The sequence below is a fragment of the Penicillium griseofulvum genome, assembly GCF_001561935.1.
Source record: "Penicillium griseofulvum strain PG3 chromosome Unknown contig_84, whole genome shotgun sequence".
Classification (NCBI taxonomy): domain Eukaryota; kingdom Fungi; phylum Ascomycota; class Eurotiomycetes; order Eurotiales; family Aspergillaceae; genus Penicillium; species Penicillium griseofulvum.
In genome coordinates, this window is record NW_024467475.1 from 2,254,424 (window position 1) to 2,267,500 (window position 13,077).

A 13,077-nucleotide genomic window follows, 5' to 3' on the forward strand; every position below is an offset into this window, starting at 1 on the left:
CATCACAATGACCTCCCGCGACGGTTTCCAATGGACACCTGAAACTGGTCTTTCACAAGGTGTCCCTTCAATTGGTGTCATTTCTCCTCCTACAAACATCTCGTCGTCTTCCGCAAAGTACGATGTTATCGTTGTCGGTGCCGGATATTCTGGTCTTACGGCCGCTCGTGACTTGACCCTTGCCGGTATATTATACAAGCATGTCGATCTGATTTGTAGACGGCCTTGCTAAATATAACAGGTCTACATGTCCTTCTAATCGAGGCTCGTGATCGTATTGGTGGACGTTCTTGGTCTTCCAACATTGGCGAGTATCCATTTGAGATGGGTGGAACTTGGGTGCACTGGACTCAGCCTCATGTCTGGCGAGAGATCTCACGATACAATATGCGAACCGAGCTGGAGAGATCTATTGATTTCTCAAGTGGTGTAAACCACTTCCAGTTGCGCACACATCAGGGTTCCTCAATAATGAGCCACGAAGACGAGGTTCGTACTCTAAGTATTAGCTGCATAGGAAGCCATGGCTGACTTTCTATATCAGGATGCACTCCTTTCCGCTGCCATCTGTAAATTTGTCAACGTCGATGGTGATATGGGCAGAAAGGTTATTCCTTTCCCACACAATGCGTTCCACGTCCCTGAGGCTCGTTGTTACGATGAAATCTCCGCCCAGGACCGGATAGACGCCATTGCTTTGTCTCTTACTCCCAATGAACGTGCATGTCTTGAGGGTTTCATCCTTCTTTCCAGCTGCGCAACGTTGGAAACAACCAGCTTCTTTGAATTCCTTCATTGGTGGGCTCTATGTGGCTACTCCTATCGTGGTTGTATGGAAGCCTTGATCTCGTACAAGTTCAGGGGAGGTCAGTCGACTTTCGCGATCAAATTTTTCAAAGAGGCGCTCGCTACTGGGAACCTCTCATATGCGTTCAATACCCCTGTGAACTCGATCAGTGATTCAGTTGATAAAGTTGCTATAACTACTCGTGATGGTCGTCAGTATACTAGTGCGCGTCTGATTTCTACTATTCCCCTCAACGTTCTCAACTCTGTGTCTTTTGACCCTCCTCTGGATACACAGCGTGTATCGGCCATAAATACCGGTCATGTCAACCAATGTGTAAAGGTGCACGCCGAGATTTCGAACAAGGATATGCGCTCGTGGACCGGAATATCCTATCCCTCCAACAAGCTCGTATATGCTATTGGTGATGGTACTACACCCGCTGGAAATACCCACGTCGTTTCTTTCGGTGGCTCTAGCAACGAGATTCATCCTGAAGAGGATATCAACGAAACCAAGAAAGCCGTTGAGAGTATGGCTCCTGGGAACATGGATATTCAGCGATTGGTGTTTCACAACTGGAGCAAAGATGAATTTGCGAAGGGCGCTTGGTTCTTCTCGCCCCCTCGGCTGTTGTCAACATCTTTGGATGCTATGCGGGCTCGACATGGGAATGTTCTCTTTGCAAACTCTGATTGGGCTGTTGGCTGGCGTGCTTTCATTGATGGTGCCATCGAAGAGGGTACACGGGCGGCTCTTACAGTCAAGGGGGAGGTTCAGCCTGCTGCCGCCCTGACCCCGTAGATATAGCAGTGGTCGATAAATATATTGCATTATGATATTGATTCAATACTATCCAATGAAAGTTACTAGGTGTTATACAAGACTTCCCGATTAAGATACTAAACGGAAAAACCAAACTAACCCTCCCCAATGCCAATTCACATGGCTGAAAAGAAGGTTTATACGCTCGCAAGATGAGTTATTCTATTAGAAGTATTACGCACCAATTATGTCCTCGTAGTGATAGTTTAATGCCGGGACGTGTCTTGTGTAAGTCAAAGGGCCGAATGCCGCGGCGGGGAAGCTGCCTCGGGTTTACCACTCCCCGCAGCCACTACCCAGCGGGCGCTGAGCGATAAATAGCGTTATACTTGAATGAAAAGGCTGGAATAAAAGACATTCACCTATTTTTGCTCATTAGTCAGGTCGACGACTTTCAAGCTCAAACAAAATGGGAGACCGCACTTTGTTCGTACCTCCGCATATAGGAGAAAATGTGTTGCCAAATCTTCCCTTCTTTCATAGACTACTGCGTTATGCGCAACGTACGCCTTCTCCAATTGTGGTCCGGGACTTGGTTGCCGGCGTGGAAAAGACATATCAACATCTTATTTCGGATGTGTTGGCCTTCCGCAAGGTGTTGGAAAGGTCACTCAGCCATGAAGCTCGAAGCAAGTTGATTGCGGACAAAGAGGTATACATTGGGTTACTTGCACCGGGAGGGTATGAATACACTGTTGGCTTCATCGCTATCCTTGCAATCGGTGCGGCAGTCGTTCCCATGGGTAAGTTTCAATATTACGAAAAAGGATGCATAGCTAATATGCGGCAGCTGCTACAATACCAGCAGAAGAAGCCTCGTATTTCTTATCGAAGGCGCGATGTGTGGCTTTGGTAGCCAGCACAACCAGCGAAAAGACTGCACAGTCTGTGGTTCGCTATATGGGAGAAAGTAAGGGAGTGGACATTCCCTGTATATCCCCAATCGCATCTCATTTTCGTCCCACGCTTCTCCCATCAGATGAAGTGACCATCTCTTCCGGCCCGGTTCCAGACATGAACGCGGCAGCGTTGGTGATCTTCACTTCCGGCACGACAGGGCCCCCCAAGGGCGCTGTACAGCGTCGAAGTTATATCTCCGGCAATGGGGAAGCCGATGCAAACTATTACCGAATAACAGAAAAGGATATAGTCCTCCATATCCTTCCAGTGCATCATGCCTCCGGTGTGGGATTGACTTTCCTCCCGTTCCTCGTGGCCGGCGCATGTATCGAGTTCCGCAGTGGCAGTTTCGATGCATCATGGACGTGGGAGCGCTGGCGACAAGGAGGTCTTACCTTTTTCTCTGGAGTACCAACCATATACATGCGTATGATGCGGTACTATGAAGAGAACATTGCACACCAAGCTTCTGAGATACGTGACCAGTATATTGCTGGTGCGCGTCAGATTAGAGCAATGCTGTGTGGTACTTCGGCGCTTCCGGGGCCTGTACAAGAGTTCTGGCATCAAATCAGAAACAAGCCAATTCTCACTCGATATGGTGCGACGGAGTTTGGTGCAGTCATCAAGACTGAACTTGATTCCGATGGGACACCGCAGAACAGTGTTGGCTGTGTAGCTGAGGCGGTTTCACTCAAGCTCACCGATGAAGGCCAGATATTAGTGAAGTGTCCATATATGTTTTCCAAGTGAGTCAAATATTTTCTATGAAGGTTATGGCGTCCTATCCTCACACATTGTTTAAACAGGTATCTATTCGACGAGAAAGCAACCGCGGATGCACATGATGTCGAGGGGTACTTCAAAACGGGAGATATTGCTCGCCGCGAAGGAAAATATTATTTCATCCTGGGTCGTGCCTCAATCGACATCATCAAGTCAGGCGGATATAAGATATCTGCGTTGGATATCGAGCGTGAAATACTGGGTCTGGACTATGTTTCAGAAGTCATGATTGTTGGCGTTGAAGATGAGGAATTCGGTCAACGAGTTGCTGCTACTGTCAGTCTCAAACAAGACCAAAAGACAACACGCAGGAGTCTCACGCTCGCCGAGCTCCGCGAGGATCTGCGGAGTAAGATCGCTGGATATAAGATGCCGACAATCCTTCGTGTGGTCGAAGGTGAGTTGCCCAAGTCGGGTACGGGGAAGGTGCAGAAGAAGATATTGGGGCCGCAGTTCTTTCCGCCCAACTATCGAGACCTGCCTGAGGTACAAGTCTGGAGCAGGGAGAATAAGGCCAAGTTATAGGAAGAGAGAATATCCAAGGTTCTTTCAATATAGTTAAATATTTACAAACGTGTTTGCATATCATGATCTGCATCAAATCTTGACCTTCGCAGGCGCCGAAGTCACCCGACTATGGACATAACTAATACGCTGAAAATTCTTGATAGCATCTCCCCAGAGCTCCTGACGAAGCAAAGCATACACCCTGCACAGTATTAGCAGACATTCTCTTATCACAAAGCCTTGTGCATATGAAATCTTACCCCATCTTCGCTTTAGGCGCCCATTTCGCCCCCAATTCCAAAGCGACATTCAACATCTCCTCTGGCTCGGCGACAGCATCCACAATCCCATCCTCGAGCGCTTCAGGTCCAGTCCACTTGTGCGCCTCAAGCAGCATCTTGCGGGCAACCTTCGGACGTAGCTTTAGTCGAGGGAGCGAGCCGATCCCGTCGAAGTGCAGCCCCAGGTTCACAGGAGGCATAGAGATAAAGCCGCGGCGGGAGTTCATGACTCGGTAGTCGTGTGCTAGTGCGAGTGGGCATGCGCCGCCGAAGGTGTGCCCGGTTAAAAGAGCGATTGTTGGAAACGGGAAGTCGAGGATTGTATGGATGAGCTGGATACTGGTTGTTAGTGTGAAGTCCCATACACGACGTGCTAACGTCTGTCGTCAAAGCCGGTGCAAGGGCTGTTCTCACTGGATAGAATCCGTCTGTATTGGCAAATGGGTTCTTATCTATTTCGTCCAGCTCCAGTCCCTAGTGGTATTCTATTAGTTTTCCGATGTTGTTCTGTTTTGGGGACTTCAATGTACAGTGCACCAGAATTTAGCATCATTTCCCCGTGTGATTACGGCCCCTTCTGAGTTGGATCCTAGGATTCTTTCTACGGTGCGATAGGCCCGGATCATCTCCTGGCAGTATGATGAGTTCAATCGGTTCTCAGGGGGTTTCTGCATGGTTAGGACGAATACATTCCCATGTCTCTCGAGGGAGAGACTGCGGAAGGTTGGGATATCTGTCATGATGCCAATGGTATAATGATTTAGCTAGATACCGATGTCTTCGAGGTTGTGTTAAATTGTTTACTATATTCAAGTGATGGGCGTTGGTAGATCCCCCGCATTTCGACTTGCCCATGCGTTGCCGAAATTCACCGAGTGCCGAATATTTCTATGAGAATCTTCGCATTCACCAGTTTCACGTTCTCTGTGAACCACTGTCATGGAATGCAAATGTATACGGATACGTATATGGTACACAGTTCGTAGTCAAGAACAATAAATTCCTAGGGAATCTCGCCATTCCATTCCAAATCCTTAAAAAGCCAGTCCCCCATTCCCTGGTATTGATTAAAGAAGTCACCTGAAATATCTTGCGGCAAATCTCCCATACTGAGGACGGAGTTGCGGTCCAAGATAGTAGTGAGTGGCCTGTACTCATCCGAAGATATAGCATCCGGAGCCCGGGACTCGGCCCAATTTCCTAGCACCTCTGGGATCCCGGCTGCCATAAAGCTATGTGTGGTGCCATCGTTCCCCACAGCTTGTCCAAGGTCCATGAAATATGGCCAAGCCCAGGACAACTCTGGGCCAAATCCCTCAAAAAATGGTTGATGTTCTCTGGAGAGGGCGATGGACGGCATTTCCTCTATGGTCGACGTAGTCCGCTGCTTTTCAGCAATGCTCTTCAATGCTCTTAGGCTGCCTTTAGCTGATGACCAGCGCTTTGAGAGCTCCTCAAGGGCCAGGTAGATGGACTCCAAGCTAACTGCTGCCTTCTCCCGGTGGGATGGTACGTTATTGCACGAAAGAAGCCCGATTCCGGCAGCTAATAGGTGGAATGTGAATACCGGGCTTAGGAATTGAATCTCATCTCGAGCAAGAAAGTCTTCAAATATCCCTGCGATAAACGAGGACGCTAAAAGCACTCCTGGTGATGCAGACTCTCCGGGGTTGGGTCGACACATGATTGCGAGGCAGGTGAAATATGGGATGTGAAGCTGGCGGGCTTCGAAGTTGTATTGGGCCAATGTTCTTTTCGTTGCTGCATCCTCTGAGGTACTCCGATTACAAAACAAGCGCAGCGAGGGTGAAAGCTCCCGTGTCCATCGATACAAACGATTCTCAAGGTTCTGTCGGGCCTCACGTGTGAGGGTCTTGCGACGACAGTACTCTGTGAGATGGCCCAGAATGGCACTGATCTCAACATATGCGATGAACAGAGTAGCATTTGAGCTTGAATCGTGGAAATCCTCAGGGCATGGCGGTGCCACCTCACAGTCCTCCAGATCCACTGCTAGTGGCCGGCCCTGGCCTGCAGAAATACAACAATCTCTCGCCTGCCTAGTGTCAGTGCCTTTTATCCTTGCGAAGAAATTCATTTCTGACTTACATAAAGAGTCCACCATAACCTGCGCCTCAAAGCAGCATCTCTATTATTCGATGGCTCCTTATGCAGTCCAATCTGATGAGCTAACCCAACTCCCACATATCGCCAGAATCCACTGGTGTTGGTAGAAACATGCTCAGGACCTTCTGGATTATACCAATGCAAAATGCAGACTGCTGCGACTACAGTCACGGGATTTCTCTCATATCCAGACCAGAACAAGGCTTTCGCACGACGATAAAACTGATGCAAAGATGCATATGCAGTCACAGCCGGTGCAGATGTGACTCGGCTAGCAGCGACAAAGATAGATTGGAGAAGTAGAATTGAGGGCTTCTGAGTACCACTCTCTTCTAGCCAGCTTCGCTCGATTATCGGCATCCAAGGTGAACATCGTTCCATGAATGTGTTAATCAATCCTTCTCGGATAGCTCGTGGTGGGAGGTCAAATGCACCTTGCAGTCTGAGCAGCTGGATGTCATCTTCAGTTGGACCATCTGCATCTCCTTCTGGGTATGATCTGGCCTGCTCTTCATTGATAGCTACTGCATCATCAAAGTAGCGGGAGCGTGCCATGAAGCTTAGAGTCGAAGCAGCCGAGTACGGGTTGGAGTCTGGTGTAATAATGTCTCCAGTGCCATCTCTACCTTGGCCTGCGTCGCACTGATTCCGATCCTGGTCATACTCAGGACTTGTACACGGCGATCTAGCTGGGCCGACAGGGCTAAAGCTGTTCGGTTCATTCCAGTTCACTCGTCTCCTTCTAACCGTTTCGGTTTCATTGATGGAGTCACCTTCATTACTATGCGCTCGTTTTCTCTTGCGCTCTCGTCGACTATACGGCAGTTAGTATGTTTGCTCCAACGTCTGAGCTCGGTTTTCTTACGAACAGGGCCACTGATGCCGTTGGCAGTTCACACATACATCGGGATTTCCATCGAAGATACAGCGGACCTAAAAAAATCAGTAGGTCTCCTGTTCTAGGTTATTTCACTTCACGTACCTTCTTTTTATTGCAGGCAACACAGGCTGTTGGTGCTCTTAGTGGTGGAGGACTGAAATCGTTCATTTTTACTCTGTCAATGTGCATTCGAAGGCCAAGTAGAAAAGTCGGAGACAATCCGCATCGCCTCGGTGTCTTCCCCGCGAAAGCCGGGGTATAGCCGAACTGTCGGCTATCCTTTTTGGGAAGCTCCATAACAGAGAATAACAGAGAAATACTAGAAAATATTTCGAAAATATTAGAAAAAAATTGGGGAAGGCTTGAAAATCCAATGGGGTATCTATTGTTTTTGAAAAATGTACATAGTTTTTATGCCCAGCCTGCAAGTGTCCAACTGGATCGATCACCAGACTTTAAGCCTGATCGACGATCAGGAACAGGATGGTCGATATCCCGTGTAGCTCCAGCGAGTCCGTGCTGTAAGAACTTCTCTCGTTCGATCTCTACCATTCCCCGGATCTTGAGACTAGTTGTCAGGCTTGCACCCGCCCATGGACCAAGAGATTCAACTTCGCGTAAGACTCCTTGGACAGGAACTGGGATATCCTTGTTTTGTCGGCGGAGTTTCTGTTCCACGAAATCGATCTCAGGCACTTCTTTGGAGGGGTCTGCGGGTGTCTCATCGGTAGATGGTGCTTCCCCGTTGCTCTTGGGGGTTTCCGGTTCGTTGGAAGCTTTTCGGGCTGAAATTCTTAGCTGCTCCAATCTTTGTCGCTGTCGCTCAAGTGCTTTGCCTCGAATTGGACTCCATCCATGACGATCAATCAAGAGTGAGACTTCTTTAAGGACCCGCTGCCGTAGCCCAGGAATTCGAGAACCGCCGCCCACAAACACAATGCGGGACATGCATGTTCCTCGTGCATCGGGGAATAGTGACAGAAGCGTGTTGTAGACAAGCAAAGGCAATGATTTTTCTTCGTCGTCCAATTCATGTTCTGCGACACCTGGTGCGAATAAGACCTTCTGGACAGGTTCAGCGAGACGCGAAAACGGCACGTCCATATATTCTTCCTCGGGGTTTGCGGGCGAAGGAATCGATAATTGCCGGTCGGGTTCATCTGAGCTTTTATCGTCTTGTGTTTGCAGTTTGCACCAGGCAAACCGACTGACAACCTCTTCACAGTACGCGAAACCAACAGAGATCTTATTCGCAGTCTCCGTATCCGGATTTCCATCGGAAGCCAACCCAGTAAGAAGCAGTCCCATCTCCTGCATCAAATGCTTCATAGACCGTGTCGTTCTCTTCGTAGCCATCTCCCTGTACTCATAAATCGCCGTTGCCGTGGTCTCGGCCCAGCCAATGTCAACCACCAAAGCCGACCGCAATCCCGCAGCCGTGGCCGACATGGTCGCACTAGACAGAAGGGTAACACTCGGAAAGCGCCAGCGACTGAAGAGTGTCGACAGCAGTGATGACAGCAATGGATGTGGCATAAGAGACGGGAGAACAAGAACCAAGCGAGACGTCCCTGCATCCGTCAACAGGAACTGATTGTATGTCTCCCGAAACGCACGCTCGATCTTATCCTCAACCAGGCCCAGATCAACCTCTCGGGAATCTGGCCGCCACAATTCATATGCCCGTGTCCAATCTTCCGCGTCGACGGGTTCTGGTAGCCGTGCACCACCGGCACTGCCCTGGATCCATCCTCGATAGTCCCCCGCTCTCCTCGAATCTTCAGGTCCAAATCCAACCACGCACATCGGTGTGCTATTTCCTTCAAAGCCTGCGCGGAGCCATCGTGCGCCTATCTCAAATATGATCGCATCGTCTTCGCTTCGAAAGGAGGAGCTCGGTGATGTGCTGCTGGTGAACGAGGGGTTTCCCGAACGTTGCTGGGGCGTATGTGGCGAGACCGGTCGTGCTATTTGGCTATTTCGCAGGCCAGAAGTTGCTGATGTGCGTTTACTAGCACCCATTGAGGTATCACTCGCCATTGTTAAGCTCGGGTGCCTGGCTCTCCTTTCTGAGAGCAACAAAATTTCGCAGGGTTCGTGGAGACAAATATTCGATTCACCGGCGCACGGGTTGTAATTTCAACGCCATCGGATTAATTTCAAAGGCAAAAAGAGAAAAGTGAGATCAACCTAAGTATGACCTTCCAATCTGTTGGTTGAAGCTCGTTGTTAGGCAACGGATCTACATCGGGCCGTCTTTATTTACATGACAACCTCCCATCTCCGCAAAATCTACATTTCGTACATCTTTAACGCCACATGGGCCCCTTCATTGTTATTTGATTTTTCTATTGCTTACAGTCGGCATGGGTATTCCTGGGTAAGTGAGACCTCTGTTCTTTTTTTTTTTCCTTTTGTGTGTTTAGAAATATATATATTCGTACCACCTGTCGGTAAATGCCTTGTTTATCCATAACATGACAAGCAGAACTGCATATTGCCAGATTTCTCGATAAAGATGCTGACTCCCTGAAGGCTCATCAATGCAATTGGCCCAGGAGAGCGTATCTCTCTGGCCAAACTGGCAGTGACGCACCTGGAGCGGACAGCAAGGCCGATCCGCATTGCAGTCGACATTTCGATCTGGCTTTTTCAAGTCCAAGCAGGGCGGGGCGGAAGAAACCCAGAATTACGCACACTATTTTATCGGTTATTAAAATTACTTGCATTGCCAGTTCACCCACTTTTCGTCTATGACGGGCAAGACAAGCCTGCTTTTAAGAGGGGCAAAGCAGTCTCAACCCGCAGTTATGGCAATGCCCCGATCATCAAGCGCTCCAAGGACCTCATCGAGCGATTCAGATTTCCATGGCATGAGGCACCCGGTGAGGCAGAAGCTGAATGTGCCCGACTACAGCAAGCAGGCATTGTAGACGCTGTCATGAGCAACGATGTCGACGCGCTGATGTTCGGATCATCTTTTACCATTATGAATTTTTCAAAAGAGAGCGGAAGTGGCAGCTCTTCTGCGACTCATGTGACATGCTACACAATGGGGCAGGATGGGCACTCATCAAACATACCTCTTGACCGACCGGGAATGATTCTGTTCGCTATGCTCAGCGGAGGGGACTATCTACCCTCCGGTGTCCCGAAATGTGGCAGTAAGCTCGCTGCAGAGATTGCCAAGGCTGGATTCGGCGAGGATCTTCTGCAAGAGCTTGCGTCACAAGCAGACGTGGATGTAGGATTGAACGAGTGGAGAGAACGACTCCAGTATGAACTTGAGGAGAATGAGAGTGGCTATTTTACGAGAAAACACCCAGCCGTTCGAGTTCCAGCCTCTTTTCCGGACCGAAAAATTCTCGAGTACTATGCACAGCCCAAAGTTTCCAGCGATGAAGAAATGACTATCCTGAGAAGTCGACTCGCACAGGCGTGGGATAACGATATCGACCCGCTAGCAATCCGAACATTTGCTGCAGACCACTTTGAATGGAACTATCGATCGGGAGCAAGAAAATTGATCAGACTGCTGGCCGAGCCTCTTGTCTCGTACAGACTTCGTCTCCAGAGACCAGTCCTGGGCGTATCGCCTGGTTTTTCATTTGTGCCCGATTGCCCACCTAGTCTGCAAAAGGTGTATCGATGCCGGTCAAGCTTTGGCACCGATGCAGTACCAGAACTCCAGCTAGATATGCTGCCCGCAGATGTTGTTGGACTAGACCTTCTTGCCGAAGAACCAAACCCACCAGCCCCATCCCAAAGTAGTGTACAGGAAGGCGAGGAAGAGGAAGACCAAGAAATAGCCACTGGATCGCCACCTCCGACACCATCGAAGTCTCGGGTTACAAAACGATTCGACCCATTCTCCCTCGAAAAGGTGTGGGTATTTGAGACTGTCGCAAAATTGGGTATTCCTGGAGTCGTGAAAAACTGGGAGAAAGAACAGGCCGAAAAAGCCGCGAAAGCCGAAGCAGCCGCGGCGAAGAAGAATACCAGTATTCGACGTACTGGTCCCAAGAAAAAGGGGCCTATTGACGCTGGAATGAAACGAGGCAGTATCTTGAAATATGGAACTCTCACGAAGGAAAAGAGCGAATTGTCAACAACCAAACAAGCGCACTTGTTGGAAGCTGCTACATCAACCCACAATCCTCTTCCCCGGCTCGTTGCCGGTTCTGAGTCTTCTTCACCAATAACATTGGACCTGGAAGATGACCACTTCTCCTCTCCGAGCATGTATCTTCACCAAAGATCCCCACTTACTATGCACTACGACTCTCGGGATGTCGATGGCCTCCTGGATACGTTCTCTTCCATGTGTACCTTGTCTCCTTCTGTCAATATCAAGCGTCACCCCATGTCGGAACGTACCCGTCTTATATCAAGGCGCACCGCTTTGGGGACTGGTCATGTTGATATTGAAGAATCGGACTCACTGGGCATGAACGACGATTATTCTCCGCCTCAACCGGCACGGCACATGGGTCTCAAAATCAGCTACTCGGTCTCCGACGTTTGTGAACCTGAAACTTTCCTGGAGGACTTCCCAGCCAGAGCATTGACAGCCTTGCCTTCTCCATCCAGGAAGACTGTAGCTAAGTCAAAGAGAATTCCCAAGGTTCAGTGCGAGGAAAAGGCCCAGGTTGAACACATCGAAAAAGCTATCGAGATCCTGTCTCTATCCTCGAAAAGCGACGAGGGCCAGCATGGAAACACCGCAGCTCGCTCGTTGTGTCAAATCTCAACAAAGAAGGCACCGCAAGCGCCAAAAATTCGGACTCGTTCCTCTAAGGACGAAGATCCCAAACCAGCCCGATCTTGCAGTGAAGGAAACCCCAAGCCCGAAGTCCATACATTGCCTTTACACTCGAAGAATTGCGAAAGCAAACAGACCAACGACGCAAATAAGTCCCCCAAAAAGTCTTCAAAGGAAAAGACGATTACAATTTTGAAGCACAAGACCACGGGGCACTTGGAAAACGTCATATTGCACGACGGCTTTTGGTCGATCGATCAATCCCCGCCTCAACAAGATTCGTGCGAAGGCCCAACTGCTGATGACCTGAGCACCGCGCGCAGACAAAATCAGACTGCTAAGAAGAAAAGAATCTCACGCGTCAGCATTCTTGACCTCGTCGATTAATGTCTTTTATATACCCCTCTTCTCGTTTTGCTGGATTAGCGTTGAGCATCAATTCGATTCTCCCCGATTCTGGGGCTTCTGGATACAAGGATGTGTGGCGCAACATTATCTCTCATTATCCTACGGCGTTGGATAGAAATTTCAAACACTTGATGTCCAGAACTTTGACGTATGTTAAACATATTACATCAAGTCAGTACTATGTAAATATCACCAAAACTCACGTGACGTGTTCTAGCAATGGATTACAAAAGATACGATCTATTCCGTATGAAACCGGTGCGTACTTAGTGCACTAGTGATCTGAGTTGTCCGGGATTGTGCATATACTACCTGGCGATGGCCGGCCCCTACACGCGGTAGCGTTACATTACGTCCGTCTCGGGCTCTAGGCTCCAGGCTCCCAGTCCTTGCCAGCAACATGGCCTCCAATCATGATGCCCTTGCTGCGGGGAGATCTCATGTGGTGAACTGTCTGTATGTGGTGGATATCTTTTATATTGAGCTAACCTGCTGCCTAACATTTACTGACTTCCATCGTCCCAATTTATTGTTCTGTGCCTTGTCGAAGAACTCTCACACCTGATCACCTATTATTCAAGTTCCAGTTAATACGATAATAGACAAGATGATATCCGAATTTTGGTAAGATAAGTCTACTTATCCATTTTATAGCAGCCTCATGAGACCATTAGCTAATGTCCTACAGCCCTACGTACGCAGTAAGTCTCCCGTTCATCAGTCGATGCACGAAGGAGTCTCCTGAATATTGAGTATGCATGAACAGCCATTCTTCGGAGCCTTAGGCTGTGCGAGTGCCATAATCTTTACGACC

General features: G+C 49.0%; 6 protein-coding genes across 6 annotated transcripts; 3 read left to right on the forward strand and 3 right to left on the reverse strand.

The window, feature by feature from the left end:
• Positions 1–7: 7 nt before the first annotated feature.
• Positions 8–1,591, forward strand: PGRI_053680 (flavin monoamine oxidase family protein; the record flags this gene model as incomplete). Its single annotated transcript, XM_040793081.1, has 3 exons — positions 8–185; positions 242–489; positions 545–1,591. The coding sequence occupies 3 exons, from the start codon at positions 8–10 to the stop codon at positions 1,589–1,591; spliced, it is 1,473 nt and encodes a 490-aa protein (XP_040645048.1).
• A 430-nt stretch (positions 1,592–2,021) lies between these two features.
• Positions 2,022–3,823, forward strand: PGRI_053690 (AMP-dependent synthetase/ligase; the record flags this gene model as incomplete). Its single annotated transcript, XM_040793082.1, has 3 exons — positions 2,022–2,355; positions 2,403–3,261; positions 3,322–3,823. 3 exons carry the CDS (start codon positions 2,022–2,024, stop codon positions 3,821–3,823), a joined length of 1,695 nt encoding a protein of 564 aa, XP_040645049.1.
• A 72-nt stretch (positions 3,824–3,895) lies between these two features.
• Positions 3,896–4,826, reverse strand: PGRI_053700 (enoyl-CoA hydratase/isomerase family protein; the record flags this gene model as incomplete). Its single annotated transcript, XM_040793083.1, has 4 exons — positions 3,896–4,007; positions 4,066–4,418; positions 4,465–4,560; positions 4,617–4,826. The coding sequence occupies 4 exons, from the start codon at positions 4,824–4,826 to the stop codon at positions 3,896–3,898; spliced, it is 771 nt and encodes a 256-aa protein (XP_040645050.1).
• A 263-nt stretch (positions 4,827–5,089) lies between these two features.
• On the reverse strand, positions 5,090–7,261 carry PGRI_053710 (Transcription factor; the record flags this gene model as incomplete). Its single annotated transcript, XM_040793084.1, has 4 exons — positions 5,090–6,142; positions 6,196–7,027; positions 7,079–7,146; positions 7,196–7,261. The coding sequence occupies 4 exons, from the start codon at positions 7,259–7,261 to the stop codon at positions 5,090–5,092; spliced, it is 2,019 nt and encodes a 672-aa protein (XP_040645051.1).
• Positions 7,262–7,504: 243 nt separating this feature from the next.
• PGRI_053720 (putative actin-related protein RO7) lies at positions 7,505–8,899 on the reverse strand (the record flags this gene model as incomplete). Its single annotated transcript, XM_040793085.1, has 1 exon — positions 7,505–8,899. One exon carries the CDS (start codon positions 8,897–8,899, stop codon positions 7,505–7,507), a length of 1,395 nt encoding a protein of 464 aa, XP_040645052.1.
• A 55-nt stretch (positions 8,900–8,954) lies between these two features.
• PGRI_053730 (crossover junction endodeoxyribonuclease) lies at positions 8,955–12,242 on the forward strand (the record flags this gene model as incomplete). Its single annotated transcript, XM_040793086.1, has 3 exons — positions 8,955–9,186; positions 9,455–9,473; positions 9,629–12,242. The coding sequence occupies 3 exons, from the start codon at positions 8,955–8,957 to the stop codon at positions 12,240–12,242; spliced, it is 2,865 nt and encodes a 954-aa protein (XP_040645053.1).
• Positions 12,243–13,077: the final 835 nt, after the last annotated feature.